Genomic DNA, 22,862 nt, shown 5'->3' on the forward strand with positions numbered 1-22,862 from the left:
ATGTATTAAAGAATAAATTTATAACATTAAAATGTCATTTATGCCTTGGTAAAGTGCTATAATATCTGTATGTATTTTATTTTCTTTTAACAATTAAATGAGGCTACAAATTTTGGGATATTTGTCCACATTTTATTTAGTTTCTACCTTTATTTTTTAAACTATGCTTTCCCAAACAAGATAATTTATAGACTAAGCTGCTTCCACTGATAATTTTAGTGTTGTTATTTATTAATGTGCTATAACAAAAGTTTGCATACTTCAATTAATTATATTTTACATATTTATAGATTTAATAATCTTAATCAAAGCAAATTAATTCAATTATATTTTAAGCATAATAAATAAATATATTTAATTTTAATTATCAGCATTTCTCTAATGTAATGATCTGAAATTTAACTGTAAGTTTTTTTCTTTTTCCTCTTACCTGGATGTATGGTAAGTTAACATGATGTTCTTAGTCTTTCAGCAATCCAGTATGTTTGATTTATATTAATTTAATTAAAAATAATTCCTGAAATATCAATTATCTTTAGCTTGGCATGCTTTAGAATGATGTTAGATAAATATTCTTAATGGCATATCGACATTTCCTGAGCAACTGCATCGTGACCTGTTATGGGTTATGAGCTAAATTATATTTGATATATCACCACGATCTTTTGATATACTAAATTTTGGTTCTGGGCCAAAGTATGTGATTTAGGAATTGCATTTATTAATGATATATTATCAACCTTTGATGTGACCCACCGGTGAATAAAAGCATTGAACACCTGTAATTTGTCTCAAGTTTGTGCTCGACTAATGTGCCGGTTGCAAGAGTTTTCTAGTTACCTTCACATGCTTGTCATCTAAATACAGGCCAGTTTCCCCATAGGAAGACTTCATTATCTCATCAAACAAAGTTTAATTGATGAAGGTCCCAAGAACTGATGTTATGACAGACTTCTCGGAACCGGTATTTAGTATATTGTCAAAGATTGTTGTGATAAGCTTTGGTTCCCTAGTAAAATGTGTTGTCATCTCTGATTGGTTGTTATATCATGACTTTTTTTAATACAGTAAACATTGACCCAACTAAAAAATTTGGGAAGTGCCGATATAAACAGTAAAAATGTTAAATTTAAGTGTTATTAATCACTATTCACTAGTTTTAAGAATTAGTTTTTACAAGAGGAATTTAAATATAAATGTACAATGCTTTAATTATATTCATAATTTAACACAATACAAAAATGATTATAGTGGAATTTTGTTTTATGTTTAACTATATTCATATTAATGCTAAAATTCTCGTACACCATGCAGTTCATAATTCTGTAATTTCACTTCATTCGTACACACATTTATGCTAGATGTATTGAAAAATAGAGAATGAAGGAACTTGGATAGAGAACTGTGGTTGTCGTTAGTTTCATTAATTTGATCAGAGGGACAAACAGGTGGTCTGTTACCTTGGTTTTTTTACCTGTAATGATAATGCTTACTCTTATGGTGCTTGTGAGGTATGGGTCTATATTGATGACGACATTACTCCTGAATTAAACAGGAACTACGATGTCATAATGGCAAGTAGTAATTTGATCCACAATGTAAATTTTTGTGCAGATGAACTCAAAAATTTTGTTAACATTCATTGCATATGTGCAGTTTTCTTATGTATTTTGTCATCTGCCTAAATTTGATTCACTGTTTGCATGTACTCGGCTAGATCCAAGGTCTAGCTAAGAGCCCTTGGATCCACTTTGGATGTTATTTACATTGTATTTGTCTTACTACTGTTAATAAAAGGCCCTTATTAATTAGTCAGTTATATTTTTATTTTGATTTAGCCTCCTCCTGGATTTGCCACAAGATGTACTGTACTTGCAACAATAATTACCTATTTATTTTTTTTTGTTTTAATTATCTATTAATTTTAATAATTAATTTAATAATGTCAATAATTATCTATTTATTTTGTTGAAATTTGTGAAATTAACTGGGACACGCTATACAAATTTTCACAGTTCTTGATTTTTTTGTGTATACTAACATTATCACCCAAATGTTTGCTAGTAATTGAACATTTATATATAGTACATTGCCTTTCAAAGCTTATAAATCTGATAATGGGTCTCCTCAATTTTAAAACTTGGTGTTTGTTCTTTGTCGCCTTAACAGAACTTCTAGTCTAGTTGTATTAATCTATCTCAAACTTTCAGATTCTTCCTTGCTAAATGTAGAATGTATTGTAGATTTGAGTAGTTTGGAAAGTTATATTTTGGAAAATGTCAATCTTGTTGTGTTATCATAATTGATTATGGTATTTTATTTCAAAATGAAAATGTTTAATTGATAAAATTTACATCTAGTTCTGTGCATACTATAGGATGGTACACAAAGTAAACCCATTTAGCAGTTTAATGGAAACATACACAATTTGATAACAAACACAGACGCCAACTGCTAGTATCACCCCCCCCAAAAGAAAGGAACTGGCCTCGGCATGGCAGGGGTACCTAGTGACAAGAGGCGGCAGGTTAGAGGATCTGAAGATCCCACTTTGGTCTCTGCCATTGATTGACCTCGGCCAAAGTTGGGTTTGCAGCCTGTTGCTGAAAGGGCCGAGGAGATCATTGATCTAGTCTCAGACTCGTGCCCTGAAGATGCTGACAAGATTGTCTCAGAGAAAGAGGAAGTAGTGGTCAACCACTAGGCGGCCACTTGTAGTAAGCGACTAATGCACAGACAAGTGTGCATGGAAGAGGGTGTGGTTTCAGCTGCCTCTACTCCTGGGGAAGTGGTGATCCCCAGTGTCGTCCTCCTGTTCTTCTCAAGAATGTTCAACCATAGCTGGGGACAAGGTAGCAAGGGCTTCAAGGACGGAAGGCACTCCCCAAGATGTTGAAGTCGAGAATCCCTGTACAGAACCAGGGCCAATGAAGAGAGAGACCCTTCTTCTGTCAAAAGGCAAGAAGGGACTTCCACGGTGCACTACCAATGATCAGAACTGAGCAAGAAGATTGAGAGCATCTTAGAGGCACTGGCAGCTCTACTAGGCAGGACCAACAACCACTGTCAAAAGATTGTAGGTTCTGCCATCCAGCACCTTTTCAACAACATGACCTCACTAGTCCTGGGACAGAGTCCAAACTCAGCACTCTACAGACTGAAGTCAGAACCCTTTGATTAAGGGAGGTGGCATGTCCCACCAACCAATCAATATAGAGCAGTAGACAAAAGTCTTGTGACAGCGAAAAAGAACCTATGCAAAGGTTGCAATTGGGCCCCTAAGTCGAAGCAGGAGTCTTCTCTATCCTTGACAGAGCACATTTTCCTCATGTACCTGAAGGATGTGAAGGAGCATAGCAATGTGGTCTGATACCATGTAAGGATATCAACCCTGCCAAGTTGAAGGTAGGAGTGAAGAACATCTGCTGGGTTAGGAGGAATGGAGTCCTTATTGAGGAGGTCTACCAAAGGGACATCCAAGTACTCCAAAACAAGTTGATGGAAAGGTGCTGAATGAGGCAGTTGTCTGTTGACTGCCAAAGAAGCGCTGTCCAGGAGTGATTATTTTGCGATGTCCAAGAGGACATTAGTAAAGATAAACTAGCAGACAGTTTTTTATAAAATTCTTGATATCAAGCTAAATTTAATGCTCACAATGCAAGGTTGTAATGTAGTACAAAGCAGAGAATTCCATCTATGAATGCATCTGCATCGCCTTAATACAGGATGGCGAATAAAAGTAGCTCTGGTCTGGTCGAGTCCCTGGCACTAGCAAATTGTAAGGTGTTAGCAAATTACATCAATTGAGTAAACATTAATATCTTGTTATGTGCAAATCCATACACAGGGAACTAAAGATATCAGCTACACAATCACTATGTCCATTGATGTCGCTATGTTACACAGAGTGTTGCTAAACACAATATGATGTGTACAACTGAGTATAGGTGCAACAGATGACCGCTTTCACCATTTTCTATGATGGTGACACACTAATAACAACTCTAAGTAATTTGCCTCTGCTCTGCCAAGATGACACTACAGAGTACAAAAGAGAGTATCTTAATCATACAGTCAGGCACCCAGTAGTCACTGAGGTGTCTGAATGATTAAAATCAGACCAAGTTATATACTCGGGCTCTGGCAGTACAACCAAATGGGGACCAGCCTTACTCACCTTGAGTCCAACTGTCTAATGCTGACATATAGTTTTGTACAGCTGTAAGCTGTTTCACATGCACTCAACCAAGAACTGATTGATGCTAACTTGTTGGGCTGCAGGATCCCTTCCCCAAAAGGCCCACACAACGTGTAGCTGAGCTATAGGTCTAAAGACCTCTTTACGATGTTCCATCAAATCCTTTTAGTCTCATGAGCATTGCGCTTCTGTTGTGGGCCAGGTAGGTTCTAGCCCTTAAATAGCCTTATCTTCATTGGCCATATATATTAATATTTGGTGGTGCCCAAAGTCCCAACTTTAAATGGGCAGGGGGCTCTAAGTTAGCCTTGCTTGGTTTAGATACAAAGCATCAGGTCAGAGACCTACTGTTGTGTGTTCCGTCAATTCCTTTTTTTTAATAGTAATTCCTTTTTGTTTCAAGCCAACTTCAGTTGGTTACCGGCCATAGTCGGTACGAGACCAGACCACAGCTAGTTCCTTCAAGTAAGAGGGGCAGCTGACACTCAGACAGGAGTGGTTCATCTCCAGCTGCAGATCAAACTTTTTGTTGGCTTTGCAACAGTTGTTGCATTTCAGCAGCATTGTTTTGTACTCTTTGTGAGAGTGCACCATCCAACAATGGCTACAAGTTGGGGCCCCACCCTGCAATTACGGGTGATATGGCCAAATGCATAGCAGCTGTAACACCAAGTCAGGGCAAGATGTTTCCAGACCTGATTCCTGGTTCACCCAACATGGACCTTGCCCCTTTCAGGGAGCCATTACCTCACAGACCCAATTAAGGAGGCCTCCTTTCCCTTTAAGGGAAAACTTGGGCTTCAGGTTGTCAGCCTTCATGTCCAAGTCATAGAAATATAAAGCAAGCTTTGATAATGGATTTTATTGAGATTGGACCATCAACATCCCTCAAATAAACAATAGTCCTTATTAAATTTGGTCAAATGGCTATGCCCAAGATTAGATTTTTAAGTTCAAATCCCAAGACATTTACCATATTTTTTACAGTACTCCAAAAACTATGCAAACAATGATAACTTTTACACTCATAAATTTATTTACAAGTTTAAAATTCCAATTTTTGAGCCTCAATTTCTAAATTAATTACTACTAAAACTGGAATTAGAGGCATACCTCTGTAACTTATTGAAGTGAAAATTGGCGTAGACAGAGTGTCAGAATGGGGCACATAGCCAGAGATCATCTCAGTTGATGTAACGAATGATATATCTTGTTCTCTACTGACTGTCTTAACTCTTTCAAGAAGGTCAATGCCAAAGGTGGATCCTATTTACTACCATTTTCTATTTCAGATTTTTTTGGGGATCAATTCCTGTAAATAAACTGATGTATGGATTTATTTATTCTCTAGCTTCTTCACTGATAGGAAATAGTCCATATTTTGGTGAGTGTTGATGAGGTTTGACATAAAACTGTTCTTAAATATTCAAATAACTTTATTTCTTTAAAATGAGAATTAACAATGTGTTTCAAATACCAAAATCTGCTCAAAATTACGCACAAAATTAATAATAATCTCATATTACTCTAACAGAAATTCACGTGTTTATAAAGTTTAAGTTTTTTGTTTTTTCATTACTCTTTGTATCTTGTGGGCACTAAGAGGGCATTTTATATCAAGCCTGCCTCAAATTTAGCTAGGCTGCAATGATGTGGTCAGGTGGCGAGGGATGGGCCCAATGTATCCAGGACAGACTGATTGTTTAAAAATTCCCAGTATTTTTGACTTGTTAGAATTTGTTCCTTTGATTTTGCCCGACACCTTAACCACTCAGCTATCCAGCTGTAGAATTTATAAGAGAAACCAATAGTATCTAGTGCATGAATTTAGAGTAGTAAGAATATATAAAAATGTAGGTTATGCTTAATTTATATGATTGATTCTCAATTCAGAACTAATCGAAAGTCATTCTGAGTGGAACAGAAAAGTAACAAATTGCCATTTGATGTTGCAAATTGGACATCTTGGGTGTGTGTTTGTGTATGAAGTAAATTGAACTAATGTAAATAAAATTCATCCAGTTTGTAACATTGATTGCCAATACTTTTATCTTGGAAACTTAATACTGTATTGTGTTATTGTATTTTCTGATTAATTTTATAATTACAATTATGTAATGCTTGCAATTTTATGATAGTATTATAATAAGTCACATTATATTTAAATGAATAACTATGGCTTTTAAGAAATATTTCCCATTTAATCGAGAATCAACTGTGTGGTAATCAGTTATAAAGCCTCTTGGTTATAAAACTTACCAGTTTAAGGTTACTGTTAGATTTATTATTTTTTCCTTAGACATATTCATTTGCTTGCCCATTAAAGGGCAAATAGTATTTTAGTTGCTATACAAAGGCAGCTTTTAGGAATAACCTTTATTTGGTAAGTAGCATTTTGTGTGGTGTCATAAATAATTTCTAACTTGCAATTTATTATTTTTGTGTAATTTTGATAAAACAACAAATTAATACTCTTAAATTATATTTAATTCTTATTTCAGGTACCGGTGATTCTTACATACATGGCACAGATATCGGTGACGACGATGTATTTATGGTAAGTACCTGTCAATAGAAGTCTTTTTTTATGTTTAAAATTTAGATTTGTATGTACATATACACACAATACAATGATAAAACTTGTATTAATACTATAGATAGTCTTGAAATATCATAATTGTCATCATTCCTAGTCCCGTTCATTATTTTGGCCTTGTACTTGAGCAATTTCGCTGTACAATTTAAACACTTTCATCGCTGCAGCCTAAATAAACATGCATTTAAATTGTGCATGATGGTGCACTTGAGCTAGCTATACATTTTTATTGTGCAAATTGGACAAAGAGCAATTACACAATGCAAATTGGCAACATGAGAACATCTTTACACAGATATCATTTGCTACAAAACAATTTGGCAGATAAACAACACCCAAGAAATTAAGTAATTCAGCACTTTCCTAAAATTTTTGATTAAAAAAAGAAAAAGATGAAAGTATAAAAATAATAATAATAATGCTTCGTTTTTTTTTTTTTTTCAATGAAGAATAGGTATGTCACTAAGACGATTGAGTCGTCATCATCCATCTTTGATTTATTTTTCTTTTGTTTTTGCCAGATAGCAAATGAATGACGTAGTGGATATCAACAGTGCAAACAATATAATTAAACAACTTCCATGCAAATTGTTTGATTATATGCTAGCTTGGCAGAATGAAATAGATTAGCTAGGTATCCACACAAATGATTGTTTGTGTGGATACCTATTGTGATGCTGTTGTGTTACTTAAATCTCTTTTAAACTCTAATAAACTTCCTAATTTTCCTTATTAACTTTGTGAGAAGAGATACAGGATAACTATGTATTCTGATTGTATAAACCTGTAGTTTAGACTTTTTGTGACATATCCCTTCAAGTTATTTTAAACAAGCATCTAAGAATATTCATCATTTACATTTTTTTTTATTCTCTAACATTCTGATATATGAAATACTTGATTTAATTTATCTTGTAAAATTAATCCTTTGTAAACACAAACCTCTAACCTGTCTCCAGTTCTGTCTTCCCAAATTGATTCTATTTGTTGTATCCAAGTGAAAGGCTTAGTTTACATATATATGATTCTAAATATATTAATCTTATTTGTCTTTCTGACTACTGTATTTTGAAACTGTTCTTTCTGACAGTTACACTTGAATTCAGAATGGTTCCTACTAATTTTTAATCTGTAATTTGTCCCTGATCATTTCCAGTTCTCTCAACTTCTGTTTTCAGTAATGGAAACCAAGTCACCCCATGCATCTCTTCTCTGGCTTCTCTGGCTGCATTCTACAATAAATTGTGTAGGTATCAAACAAATATGTATTAAAAAGTAAAATTATTCCACACAAGTTTAACATTATGATCTCTGATGTTCATATCGAACTGTCTTCCTATTGCGTAGTTGCTACTATAAAATTCTTTGATCATTTCCCACAGCATTTATATGCAGTTTTTTTCATAAATAGTATAAAAGTGTTTCAATAGCTCTTACCAAAGTTTTGGATAAAGTTATGAGTTCACTTCAAAAGAAAATGCATCTGAGATGGCCATTTACAAGACAAATTTTCCTAATAGTGTAAGTAAAATATAATTTGGAGTTAATTTGGCTTGTGTAACAGCTCTGTAAATAATAAATCTTTAACAATACACTCATAAAATTAAAGAAGCCAGAAGACTCTTAGAAAGTTAGACATTTTCAGAAACTTATCAGTTCCTGCACATGGAACGTAACTGTTGTTTTTTGTAATTAATGACTATACTTGCATTTGAGTGGATTCATAAGAAAATTCATAGGTAGTGGATTCATAAGAAAATTAAAAGGGGGATAAATCAATATTTGAAATATTAATAAGGATTTTGTTGTTAATAAGTGATTATATTGCAGACTTTCTGACAGATTTTGACAAATTTTATATTTCACATTATAAATGTTTTTAAAAACAATGTTTTGAAGTTTACACAAATAATTTTTGTCAATGTGGTGGGTTTAAGTCCCCATAGCCCTCTCAGATTGACTCATTTGCATCGTTACTTAGTCACCAACTTTCAATTGAGTTGGTGTGATAATAGTGCTGTTCTATTTCATCTTGTTCTTTCACACTTCAAATATTACTTTATTTCATAAATTTTTAACAAACCTCTGATAGTATATTTCTATATTTTTCTATGTCGATTTAATTTGTTGTTTTCTGAGGTATTCTATCATCATCCATTTTCTTTACATGTTCTTGTTTATTCTATTTGGTATAGTGGGCTTTGTTGTTGCATTCTCTTTTTAATTGATCTAGATTTTCCTAGGATACTTCTAAAAATTTCATTTGTTGCTTACATTTTACTGGTACCATTAGCCATCTTCATCCAAGTTCATTAGTCATCTTCATCATAAGTAATGTGTATGTAAGTAATACTACACATTTTTATGCTACAGTTAACTGCATTCAAAGTCCTTTATTGTGTTATAGAAATTTTCACATTGATGTATTCTTTTACTGATTTCATTGTTTTGCTATTTTTAAAGATTGGAAGAGCAGGTGAGCTCATGGGTCATATCTGCAGGGTTCCTATGCACCTGGAAAGTCAGGGAATTTGTGAAATTGTCAAAAAGTCGGGAATTTGTCTCCTTAACTGCATTATTGATCTCGTTTGCTGAATATGGATGACCAATCATAGTCATCTGCAGAAGTAATGCTGCAATCTTTAATAAGAAAATACACCAGAATCCATTTTGAAATGGTTTTTTTCATCGTTCTGAAGCCATATAATTTTACAGTTGTGGATAAACTACTTTTATGTAATAGTGTTTAATTTTTAATTTTAATAATTCAGCGATTATAAAAACATGAAATTGTTTATTAGAATAAAAATTAACTAATTAAAAATATGTTTGCAAACTTTTAAAAGTTGAAATCGTAATTTATTAGAATGTTCACTTCAAAATAGCTAAATAGATCAGTAAAAATCTGTAATTTAATCGTTTTTCACGTTTAAAACATTACTACACAACATAAAAAATTATAAATAGTTACCCGATGTTTACAATAAAATACTGGCGCTGACTTGTTGTTGGCACAAGCTTTTTATATTGTTGTTACGATTTTCTTTGAATGTACTGTACTGCAAGCATATTTTTTCCCCTCTCTTCCATTTTTTTTTACAACTTCGATACATAATTTAATAATTAGTTTAACTGAAATGATGTTGGGTAACAAATATCACCGATTTTGGCAAATTTAGGGCTTGATCATACTTGTTAATTATTGATCATACTTGTAATAAATATTCTGTAGTTATATTTTCGAAAATCAACAGGTAATTCGATAGTTTAACCAATGTTAACTTGCTTATAATTAAAATTTAAAAATTAATTAAATTATTAAAAAATTAAAATAAATTTGATTATCTTTTGTGCGAAACAACACCAAAACAATTTTTATAGTTATGTTGCAAAAGAAAGAGATTTGTAGTATGATTCTCTGCACTGAACTTCTATGTTTTAATGACGTATAATTGTAATTTCGTTTGTTGTTTATTTCTGTATTTATAAGTTTTAAGAATCCCAATTTTCGTAATAATATGATGTCATAGGAATACAATGTGAGGTTCCGGAATTGTCCGGAACTAAAATAAAAAAACGTAAAATAATTTAATTATTAGAGAAAAAAAGGAATGAACAGAAATTTTTTATAGAAACTTGAGGAATAGTCTAGACCCGTGTTTCTCAATCGCTGGTCCGCAACTCTAATCTGACCGGTCTGCAAAAACTTTAAAAATATGTATTTAACCTGTCACGCATTTTTCCTGAATAGGAAATATGTGGATTATTAATCCGTTTATTGATAGCAAACTAATAGATTGAACGACTTTGAATATGAAAAACTAATCGAATTAAGTTCAGACTTGGGATTTAAAACATTGTTTGAATCAATGCCCATAACACAGTATTGGATTAAAGTTAAATCTGAGTATCCAATTTTACATGAAAAGGCAGTTAAGATGTTACTACCTTTTTCACCACATACTTATGTGAATCAACGTTTTCAGCAGTGGTAATGATAAAATCGAAACGACGAAATCGTTATAGTGTTAGTTCTGCCTTACGCCTTATAGTTACCACCTTAAATCCAAGAATTGATGATCTTACTAGCAAAAAAGAAAAGCAGTGATCACATTGATTTGTATACTAATGTACTAGTAAATAAAATAACAAATATTTATTGCTCAATGTAGTTTGCAGTTCTTTTTACAACAGAGAATTTTTTTCAATTAAAAATAATATTGTCACCTGTCCGCTTAAAAAAAAGCAGATATTTTCTGGTCCGCTATGAGTTTTGGGTTGAGAAACACTGGTCTAGACCATCCTTTCTCAAAGTGGGCGATAACGCCCCTTTGCGGGTGCTGGAGGCTTTCAGGAAGGCAGTAGAAGGCTCAGTGATTAAATATGAGTTTTATTTCTTCTCATCAAAATATTCTTAGCTCTCAGAAATAGGATATGGGTCACATCCTATCTATCCTATCCATATAATAATGCATGTTTAAACATTATATTTGCAATAACTGTTTTTAAAATATGCAACAGATGGTAATGTAAAAAGGTTAAGTTAAAATATCTAGTGCCCCCATATTTTTTTTTATCTCAAAGTGGGCAGTGGTCGAAATAAGTTTGAGAACCTGTGGTCTAGACAATGCAGCTCCCAAGATCGATCATTTGGATTGGAGTCAGATTTTCCATTGTTTGAAATGAAAATAAATACACTTGAGGAGAAAAGGCTAAAACTACATTAATATAATAGTTTTTGTGTTTTGTGAATTGTAATTCATTTTTTATTTTCTAATTATCTGTATTTTGAAAAAAGAGAATTAATACTAAGAAGTTACTCCGTATTTTGATTGTCCATTTTGTAAAAAAATAAAGATTTTACAATAAATTAGATGCATTTGTTAGAGAAGCTATAGTATAAACTTACTCCTATTCCTCTTTATGTACAATCATTGATTTTTTTACGTAGGAAAAATGCTTTATTTAAAAATTTCTAAATTTAACTTTTTGTTAAAATTACATTGCTGTTTAAAAAAAGTTACTCTTTTTGTTGAAAGATAGAAACACACAATTTTAAAATCAAAGTCAAGAGTTCATTTTAAGCATAGTACACAACACAGTACAGTACACAGCAACAAACAGTATTTGTTTATCAAAGAATACTGTTTGCTGATTTTTTGCTACCTTGTATTTACTAGATTTACATACAAATAATAATGATAAATGATGATAAAATAAAAAGCTTGTGTTTTGTTTGTAAATTGCTTATTTTTTCATTACATTGAAGTTGTGGATTCTATCAAACATTTTTCTACAGGATGTATGTACTGTATTTTTTTAATGTGGCAGTCTTTGAATCATATCAACTGTGCAAAAAGAGGGCTAGATGTACTCAATTTTAACTGTAATGCTGTTTTATTATGTCGATATTCCACACTAAAAAATGTGAGGGTCGGGGAATTTGGACAAGGTTGGTCAGGGAATTCAAAGCAAAAATTTGAGTAGGAACCCTGTATCTGGATGGGATAAAACTTAATGCAAATTTTATTTGTGAGTTTAAGCTCTTTTGAAATGAAGATTGTTATAAAATTCCAAAATGGCACCCAAAATTTTAAATTAGAAACTTGCATATTTCTTTTTCATACATTTAAAGCTCTATTTTTGTCACTGTATAACACAGAGCAGTTATTACAAGTAAGGAATACTTCCTTTGTTTTTATTTTCATTGCTTTTCTGTTATTTTATTCATTGGTATTTTGAAAAGTAGGATAGGCCATCACCATATCTTACTACTACTACTACTACTACTACTACTACTACTACTACTACTATTATAGAATTTCAAGTAATTCTATTTTTCTGAGATAGTTTTAACATTTTTAATTTTATGGTACATACAATTTATTTTCTTTTTACATTGGTGCTATTCAACTTATGGTCTGTGGATGGTTTACTGGGCCACAAACAATTTCATTTAAAATTGTGATTTCGTATCAGTTTTTTAAAAACATTCATTTTTCTCTATTATTTAAAGTAAAGTAATAAACACTTAGTATCAGAGTGACCTGGTGATAGAAATTGGCCTAGGAAATTACTTGAAATCATCCCAGAAACCCATTATTTTTAAGATGATTTGAACCAAATTTTGTTGTTGTATTTTAATAGTTCAATCTAAATGTTAAAATTAAAAAAATGATTTGAAACCCATTCTTTCTGTTTTATAATTAATTTCATAAAATACTAGTCTGTGAACACAGTTTGAGAAGCACTATTCTACATCATTTGTGTTTTCTTTTTTTCTAAGTTTCTTCTCTACTTACATTGTCAAAGTCTTGGCATCACTACAATTCATTCCCCTAATGATCAACAATTGTCTTGATATAAATATAGCCGTACTGGTTACTTGCTCTTTTGAATCTGAGTTAATGTGATTCCTCTGATTTTTTTTTTTTTAATCTTTCAACCACTTGTATGACTTGGTGTTATTTCCATATCCACCTTTGACATTCTAAGTAGCCAATGTGTTTCTGTAGTATCTGCATTTTTTATTAAATTCCACAGATTTCTTGACACTGAGTTTTGTTTTTTCTTGTTTTTCTTAATATCTTGCTTTTTATTATTATTATTAGGATGCTATTTGTCTGCTATTGAATTCAATATTATATCAAAGTACTTTACGTATTCTTCATTGTCATGTTCATAATTGACTTGTGAAAATTTGTTCCTTTCTCAATAGTTTGTTCTTTATAATACTGGACAGCAGTCTTCTTTCTACAGAAACATTTGAACAAATAAAGTTTTTCTTTCTTCAATTCATAGACTAGAATGAATTATTATTCAAACCTACTGTCATTTCATCCAATTTCAAATGCGTTTTTTAATTTATGCACACATTTTCTTGTGTCCTTCTGTGGAATTTCCTTTCTCTTCATCGTTTAATCAATTTTTTTTGTTTTTACTTGATCTGCTTCCTTTTTCTGTCTCCCAGTTTTATTATTGTCAACTAGATGTACAGTAATTATCATCTAACAATACAGAGAACAATCTATTTTTATTCTTCAATGTTCTCTTACAAACTATGATACAATTAATATATATTTTTGTTTACACTTTTTCAATCATATTTAATAATTTCGAATTTATTTGCTTCTTTTAGTGGTACTTGCAACACACATTAAGTAGGCTATTTCTTTTGTAAGTTGTATCTGTAGATAATTTGTTCTTCAAATTAAGTGTTGCTCTCTAGGATTTCTTAAATTTCTGCTTCTTTAACTTGTGAAATCCTGCCTAAAATGCATTTATCAATTACATCTGCTGTATTCTATCCTCATCTTGATTGCAATTCTATCCACCTAGGGCCAAAAGATTGCTTCGAATAGAAAGGAATGGTTGGATCTAAATATTAAACATTGTTCCCATTCCACTCTTGTGCTAGTTACTCTCTCAAATGACTATTACTTTATTGTAACAGGTTATTTATGGCTTGATATATTATTGTTTTGAATGATTTATTATGCATGTTCTATTGATCCTCTGTCATGTTGCACCCACCCGTTAACTGTATGAGGGTACATGGCTTAATTATGGGATATGTTCTGAAAAATATGTCAAGTGAATGTCATAGAATGTACTTAGACAAATCTATACTATAGTCTACTGTTTATATAAACATCTATATGTAACACATGATTAGCTGTGCTGTGGGTTTGTTTATGCATTAATGCATTGTATGATGTCACCATTGTCATATATGTTGTTAAGGCAGCTAGCGATTTCTCATTTCCATTGTAATTGGGAATGCTGTCATTAAGCAGAACATTAATTAAGTAGCACATGCCTGTACTCTGTTTCTTGTAGATATTAAAATCTAATTACAAAATAAAATGTCAGATTGTTATAACAGCTTATAACAATCTGTTTTGAAAACTTATTATTTTTAATAAATTTTATAAAATTCGTGGTCATATTTAATGATAACTTTAATTGCAGACTCTAGAACTGCCAGTGGATTCTCGCTCTTCGTCTGGTTCCAGTAATGTGAGTGGCAACGGAGCTTCGGCCGTAAGGCCTGCTTCTACCAACAACACCGAAGCGTTTTCTTCCCCATATACTCATCCTCATGCTAATCATCATCATCTGCATCGAATGCATTTCATTCGGCCTCCTCGAACAATTAACAATAGTGGATTAATTGGTGGAAACGGTGGCCAGGTAATAGACCTCCAGCAGAAAACACAAGAAGACATATGGATCAAAGAGAAATCTCCAAGCCCTAAGAACAATATGAAAGATCAGGGTATTCTTGATGATAAAATAGAAATTATTCCCGGAGAGCCTTATTCTTATGTTCAGTTTGCTAAAGACAAGCCGCGAACGGAACATGAGTATTCCTACCCAATAATGGACTCTCTGAAATCGGGTAAGAGAGATTCGATAGGTAACATTAAGAAACATCAGTTACCTGCAATAGGCACTCAACCTCCGTTACTGCCAACAAAGACAAAGAGGAAGAAGGAGAACAAAAAAGACACTTGTAAGCATTCTCCTCTAACTCGGGTCCAGTGTCGCCACTGCCACGACATGTTTAATGAAGACGAAAACAGGAGAGGTAGCTGCGAGTATGCTCCAGATAAAGTACTGGCGTGCATAAGTGCCACTACCTGTATATCCTGTGCCCAGTGTATGTTATATCACTGCATGTCCGACACGGAAGGAGATTTTAACCACCATCCCTGTTCTTGTGACACTACCGATGAACATTGCCAGCGAAGATGGATAGGCCTGGCACTTCTCTCGTTTTTCGTACCCTGCCTTTGGTGCTATATACCATTTCGCGCGTGTCATCGATGTGGTGTAAGCAGTGGCCTTTGTGGAGGAAGACACGAAGCCGTTTGACCCTTTGCCCTTAGTAATCTGGTCACTAAGAGAAACGGATGGATGTAAACTCAACACATTTCTCCACTGCCGCCTCCTTCAGGAATGGAGCAGCAAAACTGCTGCCATCCAGAGTCAAAACAAAACAAAAAAAAAAAAACAAAAATAAAACAAACATGCTCTACCCACCTTGGACTGTAATCCAAGCAACACAGGTTTAAAAATTGTTTAATTCTCCAACACAGTCTATAAAGAGAATGCCAATTCATACAGTTCTACACTCCCAGGAAACAGAGGAAATCACTCGAAGAGACGGCATAGTCACATGGCTGTTTGGTTAATTGTTATATTGGAAATTACCAATTGTAATTATGATATTAATTACTTCTAAATGTTAAATATCAGCCTGCTTTAGAACTATTTCAGTTCTTTACAAGAGAGAAAACACAGAGAATATTTTCCTTAGCTGCCAGGTTTGGAATTTTAAGTTATTGTTGTTGTAGTCTGAGTAAAAACCTTATTTTTGAGTCTTCCAAAGCTACCATTAGAATAATTTTAAGAGCCTTTAATTTAAGATTAATTTGGATGTTATTTAGACCCAAGTTCATAGAAATCCATTACGTCATATGTCCTCCAAAACAAGAAAAATTTTGTTAAAATGTTCGCAATCACTCTCAATTGGTTCTAATTTAATATATGTAGAAACAGGACAATTAGTGTTCTTTGTCTACATATAAATATATAAAACTCTGAGAATATTTTTTATATCTTAGTACTAGAGTTTAGATATACAAACTGCCATAAGACAGGTGGCAAAATAAAACATAACCGTGCCAAGAACATGGAAGTATTGATGCTATTGGGTTGAGAAGTTTGTTTTACAATAGTGTTGGAGGTGCAGGATGTAAATAAATTTAAGTTTACAGTCAAAATTAATGTGTAATATACCCATTTACAGTCAGGAGAATCCTTAAACTTAATTTGGTGTGTAAAATATTGATCTTTTTTTAAATTTTTAATCAAATTTTTAAGTGAAAATTAAAAACAAAAACAACTTCGGTCCTTAGCCAGATCGGTCACAATTTTGGTTTTTGCATCCGAGGAGTGCCAACGTCGAAGTTGTCGGGTCTTCCTTGCATATTTCTTCATTCTTTTTGAAATTCGATCTGTTGTTTATGGAGTGAAGTTTTGTGTTTTTACTTATATTTTTTTATGGAAACAGTTGCATTAATTCAAATGAGAGGGCTCAAGTAAGGGAGAGGGGTCTTCTTGGCATCTTGCAGAACATTACCATTTGAGGACTCCCATGAGAGCTGCGAGCGCGAATGTTGGCACTCGAACTAATTGTTATATAATTACAAAATAATACCTATCCGAAGCACAATTATAGTGTATTTTGATGCCAAATTTTGTACAAGAGTTTATATATATATATATATATATATATATTATATATATATATATAAATATATATCAATGTGGTTATTAATTAATACTAGTGACCACTATCCAATCAAAGTGCTGTGACCATAAAGAATTCAATAGATATTTTTACGAAGTTCTCTCTCTGTCTACATATATATATATATGTATGTATACACACACAAACATATATATGTATATATATATAATTCAATTAACTAAGAGAGACTTTCCTACAATGCATTTAAGTAAATGATCTAAAAAAACCTCCAAAAATTCATCCGAAAACATAAATTAGGTTTCTCTAATCGGTTCCAAAAGCTTGATTTTCCTCTTAACTTTGTTTTTTAATTAGTAAATATGTAAATTATCATCATTCTGTGTTTGTAAATTTTATTGTCGTGTGCCTTATGTGACATTTTTGCGGAGAAAACAGGAGATAAAAACAAAACAAAAGCAAAATTTTCTATAAACCCTGTCTAATTTCAATTTGGATCACGTGTTAATTGTATATTTCTATTTATTGTGAGGTGGTGAGGAATTTCCTTATGTCAGGTTCTGTTTTAAACAATAGATAAGAGGCATAAATATATATATATATTTATAGTCACACGACGAATTATTTTTTTTAGTGTAATTTTTCGAAGTTTAACCGAGTTTTAATTTCAAAAAAAATCGGTTAAATTAGAATTGTATAAAATAAATATATATAGATATATATATTTAAAAAAAAATATTTTATCAAATAGTCACCTCCCTTATCGTTTGAATGTCAAACATATCAAATCTGAAGGAAGTAGCTTCTGGTTTCATCTTAATTTACCTCCTGTTATGTATTGTTTTGATCTCATTTGATTCCAAATAGTCAAAAAAAATCCTTAGATATAGGTGTGGCCGCTTCGAATCGATCCAAATTCCTTCATTTTGCTCCGATTTGCTGCATAAACCGAGCAGAAGAGGAGACTAGATCTGATTTAATACTCATTCGGATGCTCCCTGCCGAATTAAACTGGACAATACTTGGCTAGGAGCGTTGCCCGCTCGATTATACTTGGCTGGGGCGTTACCTAATCGGCAGGTTTTTTGTATTCTAGGCTCTTTGGTGCGCAAATTTTTGATACCACGGTTCACATAATCGATTAAATTGATACTTTGACACATTATCTCGATGAATTGATCAAGGATTTTTCGTTGTTTTTTTTTTTTTTTTAGAAAAAAGACACATGAATGTATATCGGTTTCTCGTCATAGTGAGTAATAGCATAATGTTGGGATGTCAGAAAAAAAATAACAACAATTTGTATCGTGTGTTTTTGTGTTTTATTAGATGTTGACCTTAATATAGAGTCGTTAACAAAGAACGGGGTGAAGATTTATCCCGTTTAATCCATGTCAGAAATAATGAAATATTTTTTAATTCCACATAATTGTATTATACACGCATACACAGTAACGAGTGTTAACCTCTATTATTATTATCATTATTATTATTATTATTATTCTCGGTTCTTTCACTGTATTTTAATTATAATTTATTATCATTAAAAGGAGCAGCTAATATAGGAAGAGGTGTGATTGTAGATCTCAGAACATCAAAAGAAAAAAAACAACACACAACACATGAAAATTTGTTGATTTTATTATGTATTTAGATATGTTACGTTCCCTATTAAAGTGTTGGTTGTATGTAAATCTCATACCTGTTAGGATTCTCGCTCGTTTTTATTGTTGTCATTGTTGAGAATTCATTCTCGAATATTGTTTCCTGTTTCGTTGTCAGAAACTGACGTCAGTTTCTGACAACGTAACGCGAATTTCGCCACGTAACTCCATTCAGTTTCTGAAGAAATGAACGAGTTAATAGATGACGACCATTATTATATATACTGGCAGCTATTCTATCCAATGACGATAACTGTTTCACAGTGTAATATAGTTATGAAACAAGTATATATAAATATATATATATATATATATTAATTGTCTATTCTCATGCTTTATTAATGAAAAAAATGGAGAGAAAAAATGAGTTTTTATCTTATTCAGCTGGATGTGTTTCAGCCACAGTTTCAGTGTTTCAAATGTTTCTGCCGAAACAAAATGTACGAGGCCACACTTATACCCTCCCCAGAGAAAAAGATCTTTAAATGAAAAATTGTCATTATTTCTGTATATTGGTCTGTATCATAGTGTTTATTCTTTACAATCTTTTTGGAAATTCACAATTATCTGTTGGATAAAAAGAAATAAATTGCTTGAACAAATTGTTTCAATTTTTCTTTTTTTTCCTTTTGTGTTGGCACTTGTTTTAAAGTATAATTATACACGTGAACATGTGTAACACGCGATAAAATTACCTTACGTGAAACGTGGCTTCTGAAGCCTAAAATACACAGGTTGGTCTTAGCTTCTCTATTCAGAGCACTAGCCGTAACCAATGAGTTAATTTGTACGAAATTCTGGTGTCATTTTGCTTACTGGGCAGGGCTACAATGTTCTGAATAGTGAAACTAATTATGGCCACTCTATTTCGAAAACTACCATTGCTTTGTATACCACTTGGGAGTATAACAAAATAAATTTTGAAGGAGTATAAACAAAGGAGTTAAAATATCGTAGCTCTTCGTTTCCAAATTCAATCATCTAAGGAGAAGAATACTAAGAAAATGTGAAAATATCCATGTACTGAAAATGAAGCAGAATAGTGACATTACGAACAATAGAGAACTATCATTACACATGCATTAGCTTATTGAAAAATGCTCTCAAGAAAGGTATTTCCATGGTAAAAAAAAAATTAAAAGTTTTCAATTAAAAAAAAGTCTAAAAGTTGAAATATATGTCGACTAGAAGCTCTCACTAACTTTCAACTGGGGTGTCGCGAAATATAGTGCTGAGCAGCGCCATAACACTACTAACGTGTATTACTAAAAAAAGGAAAAGTTTAAATGCCGTTATTAGAAAAAGGTTGAAAAACATTTGCCTTGTTGCTTACCTTCAAAGCTTCAGGTCTTGCTCATGGTTAAAAATGGCATATGAATGGGAAACAGCTGACGGACTGGTCAAAAACATTGTTCTCCCATTTTTATCGGAAATCGGAGGCGTGCAATCTCATAATCCAATGTTACGTGTAATGCACATGAAGTCCAGTCATTTTCGGGTAGAGTGCACGTTTTCGAGTACTGTACATGGGATGGGTTAGGAGTATGGCGTTGGTCCCACGGAAGTGCAGAATGTTTTTCCAAACAGCTTGCTTGCCTAATCATGTGCGCGTTCCTACGTAAATGAGGCTCCTGACTACTGCTAAACCTAAGTATTTAAAGGTAAGTTACTAGGCACATTTTTGATTAAAGCTACTAGTCTCATCAGTGGCCGAATGGATAAAAACCACTGAATGCTGGTTCGTGCCTGACCAATGGGCTAGCCATGTGAGATTTTCTTCACATGACTAACACCTAAATAAGGACATGTAAACGAAAATCAAACTTTATTTTTACAATATGATGATCCAGGATCACAGAATTGACAAAATTAGTTTCTTCTGTCTAAATTGTGGAAACTGGTACGAGAATCGTTCAATTGAATATATTTGAGGAACATTTGCAACTTGTTCTCCTTGCTGACGCAATTGATTTCATATTCCTCCAACATAGAAACTATTTGTTGCGTAATGCGCATCTGCGAAGTCCTGCCAGGAAACATACAGGCCATCCGAGTTACTCAATGGATGGATTGTTACTCAACACTCGTTGAGTAACCATCCATCTTGAGGAATGGGATCAGCCGTTTCTTAATACACTCTTTTATGTAAGTTAAACTTTATTATGCATAAGCGAGAGGGTGCTATGAATGCATCAGATCTTTTGGACTGCTTGCTATCCGAACAAACGCTTTCTCAGGAAATGTGTCGTGTTGAAATTTTATCTGTGAATCAACCTCGACCCAATCCTTACAATTGTACTTGTTCCCAGCACACTCGCATCAATAGCAAAATATAACTCATCGCCCTCGCGCATTTTTGAGTGTAGTCCTTTACAATTTGACTATATACAGTACTGTATATTTAAATATAGGGTTTGACTTTTGCTCCGAAGCACATTTTGTTCACTCCCTGGATATCTAGCAACAGTTCAACACTTTCCAGCCTTTCTAGACTACTACAAGTCATCCAGGGAGGCACCCTCTTGGTAGATCATTCATGTGTTGCGTTTCCTTATTCCATCAGTTCAACCCTTTATTCTTGGTGATTTATGACCTCCAAGAAGAAATAGAAAACAAAAATCTTGGATTTTCCCTTGATCCCTTACCACGGGGCATAGTTTTATTTGGAAAATTCCCGTGAAAACTTATTGTTAAAGGATGCAACAAGTTCTTGAGTATTTAAATTGAAGATGAAAATTTCAAGCGGTGAGAACAATATAAAGTCCTAAGCTGGACAAAGTAAAGATAAAATGTTCAAAAAGAAAGTGAGGAAGTTTGAGGGAATTTCATTAGTTCAAGTGGTGAAGAAGTTCCGTCTTAATTTGCACGCGAGATTATGATAGATTTGTAATAAAATTTGTGATTGATCGGGATGAAAACACTAAAAGGCTACATAAGGAAAAGTTCTAAAAGAGTGGGATGATATATCATCAAGAAGATATCTATTAGCGAAGATATTCCAAATATGTAAATACACTTGAGCAACGACAGGTTATGTTAATATTTGAAGATGGGAAAATATTAACTCCTTGAAGATAATCAGTCAGAGCAGGAAGAGCTGCTCAATTCACACCTGAAACAAAAAGATAAAAACTTGTGATAGATTTTTCTATTGGAATGCGAAGTTATGAATGAATATTTGAAATGATTCAGCCAGTTATGGAGATAGGTCGAACTCTGCCCAGTGATTTACTATTGTACCTGTATTAAACTTAGATGTTAAGCGTTCGAGCAATGAAACTTGAGATGAGGCAATTACTTCAAGTGCTCAAGCTAAAATAAACTTCGATTCCAGATTGCGTGGACTGGATAATTACAAATTGAAATATCCAACAAGAATCAGTTTTTCTTGTTGGATATTTGTACGAAATAAGCCTAAAACGTGCAAGGATCTGCTTAATATAAAATATTTAAATGACAAAATGGGAAGCTGAAGTTTCGGTAAAGTTTTTTGATACAGAGCGGATAGCGTTCTGTATCTTCACCATCAATAATTGGTATTCTTGCTACGTTGTTAAGAAATCGTTATGGAGAATATTGCATTGGATGATATATAAGAAAATACTTGTTGTTATTGCGATAAGCACTTCTCAAAAGGAAAGCTACAGAGGAATTGACAACTAACAAACCTGTCGTACCTGTTTTAATAAATTCTGCTCGTGCGGATCTGGCACATGGCGATTTGTAATAATGTTAATTGATAGCATCAAAATAATTTTGAAACTCAAAGTAAAAACAAATGGACATTTATTAAATTATTTTACTTTACTTCCCATCAAGACTGTTATCAAAAACAAAATATTTCAGTTAAGAATAGAATGAATTGCAAAACTTTTGTTTTTATTAAAATAGCATATATAAAAATGTGATAAATATTCACTTAGATTCTTATTTAATATGATGATATGCAATTTTATTTTACTCCTTTCAGATTCCCGTAAATAAAATAGTCACAGTTTGACTTTTCATTTTGCATTTTCATAAAACAAGGTACATTTTGGATTAAACAGCTGGTGTTTGTAATTTCTAGGCATTAACAATAGAAAAGATATATATATATATATATATATCCTTACTTCACCTTTGTCT

The 22,862-nt window shown here is 32.8% G+C and overlaps 1 protein-coding gene across 3 annotated transcripts in view; it reads left to right on the forward strand.

Moving 5' to 3' along the window:
* Nucleotides 1–18,764, forward strand: part of LOC111625929 (sprouty-related, EVH1 domain-containing protein 2-like) — a 50,790-nt gene extending 32,026 nt beyond the window's left edge. For 2 of the 3 annotated variants that reach the window (XM_023369187.1, XM_023369188.1), the window contains 3 exons: nt 447–479; nt 6,700–6,755; nt 14,766–18,764. In XM_023369187.1, coding sequence (XP_023224955.1) covers nt 447–479; nt 6,700–6,755; nt 14,766–15,671 — 995 coding nt within the window. In that variant the 3' untranslated portion in view covers nt 15,672–18,764. The remainder of the gene's footprint in view (nt 1–446; nt 480–6,699; nt 6,756–14,765) is intronic. The other variant, XM_023369189.1, reaches the window with a different exon arrangement.
* The last annotated feature ends 4,098 nt before the right edge of the window (nt 18,765–22,862 follow it).

The sequence above is a fragment of the Centruroides sculpturatus genome, unplaced genomic scaffold (genome assembly GCF_000671375.1).
Source record: "Centruroides sculpturatus isolate CEXI.00-Female unplaced genomic scaffold, Cexi_2.0 scaffold448, whole genome shotgun sequence".
Classification (NCBI taxonomy): Eukaryota; Metazoa; Arthropoda; class Arachnida; order Scorpiones; family Buthidae; genus Centruroides; species Centruroides sculpturatus.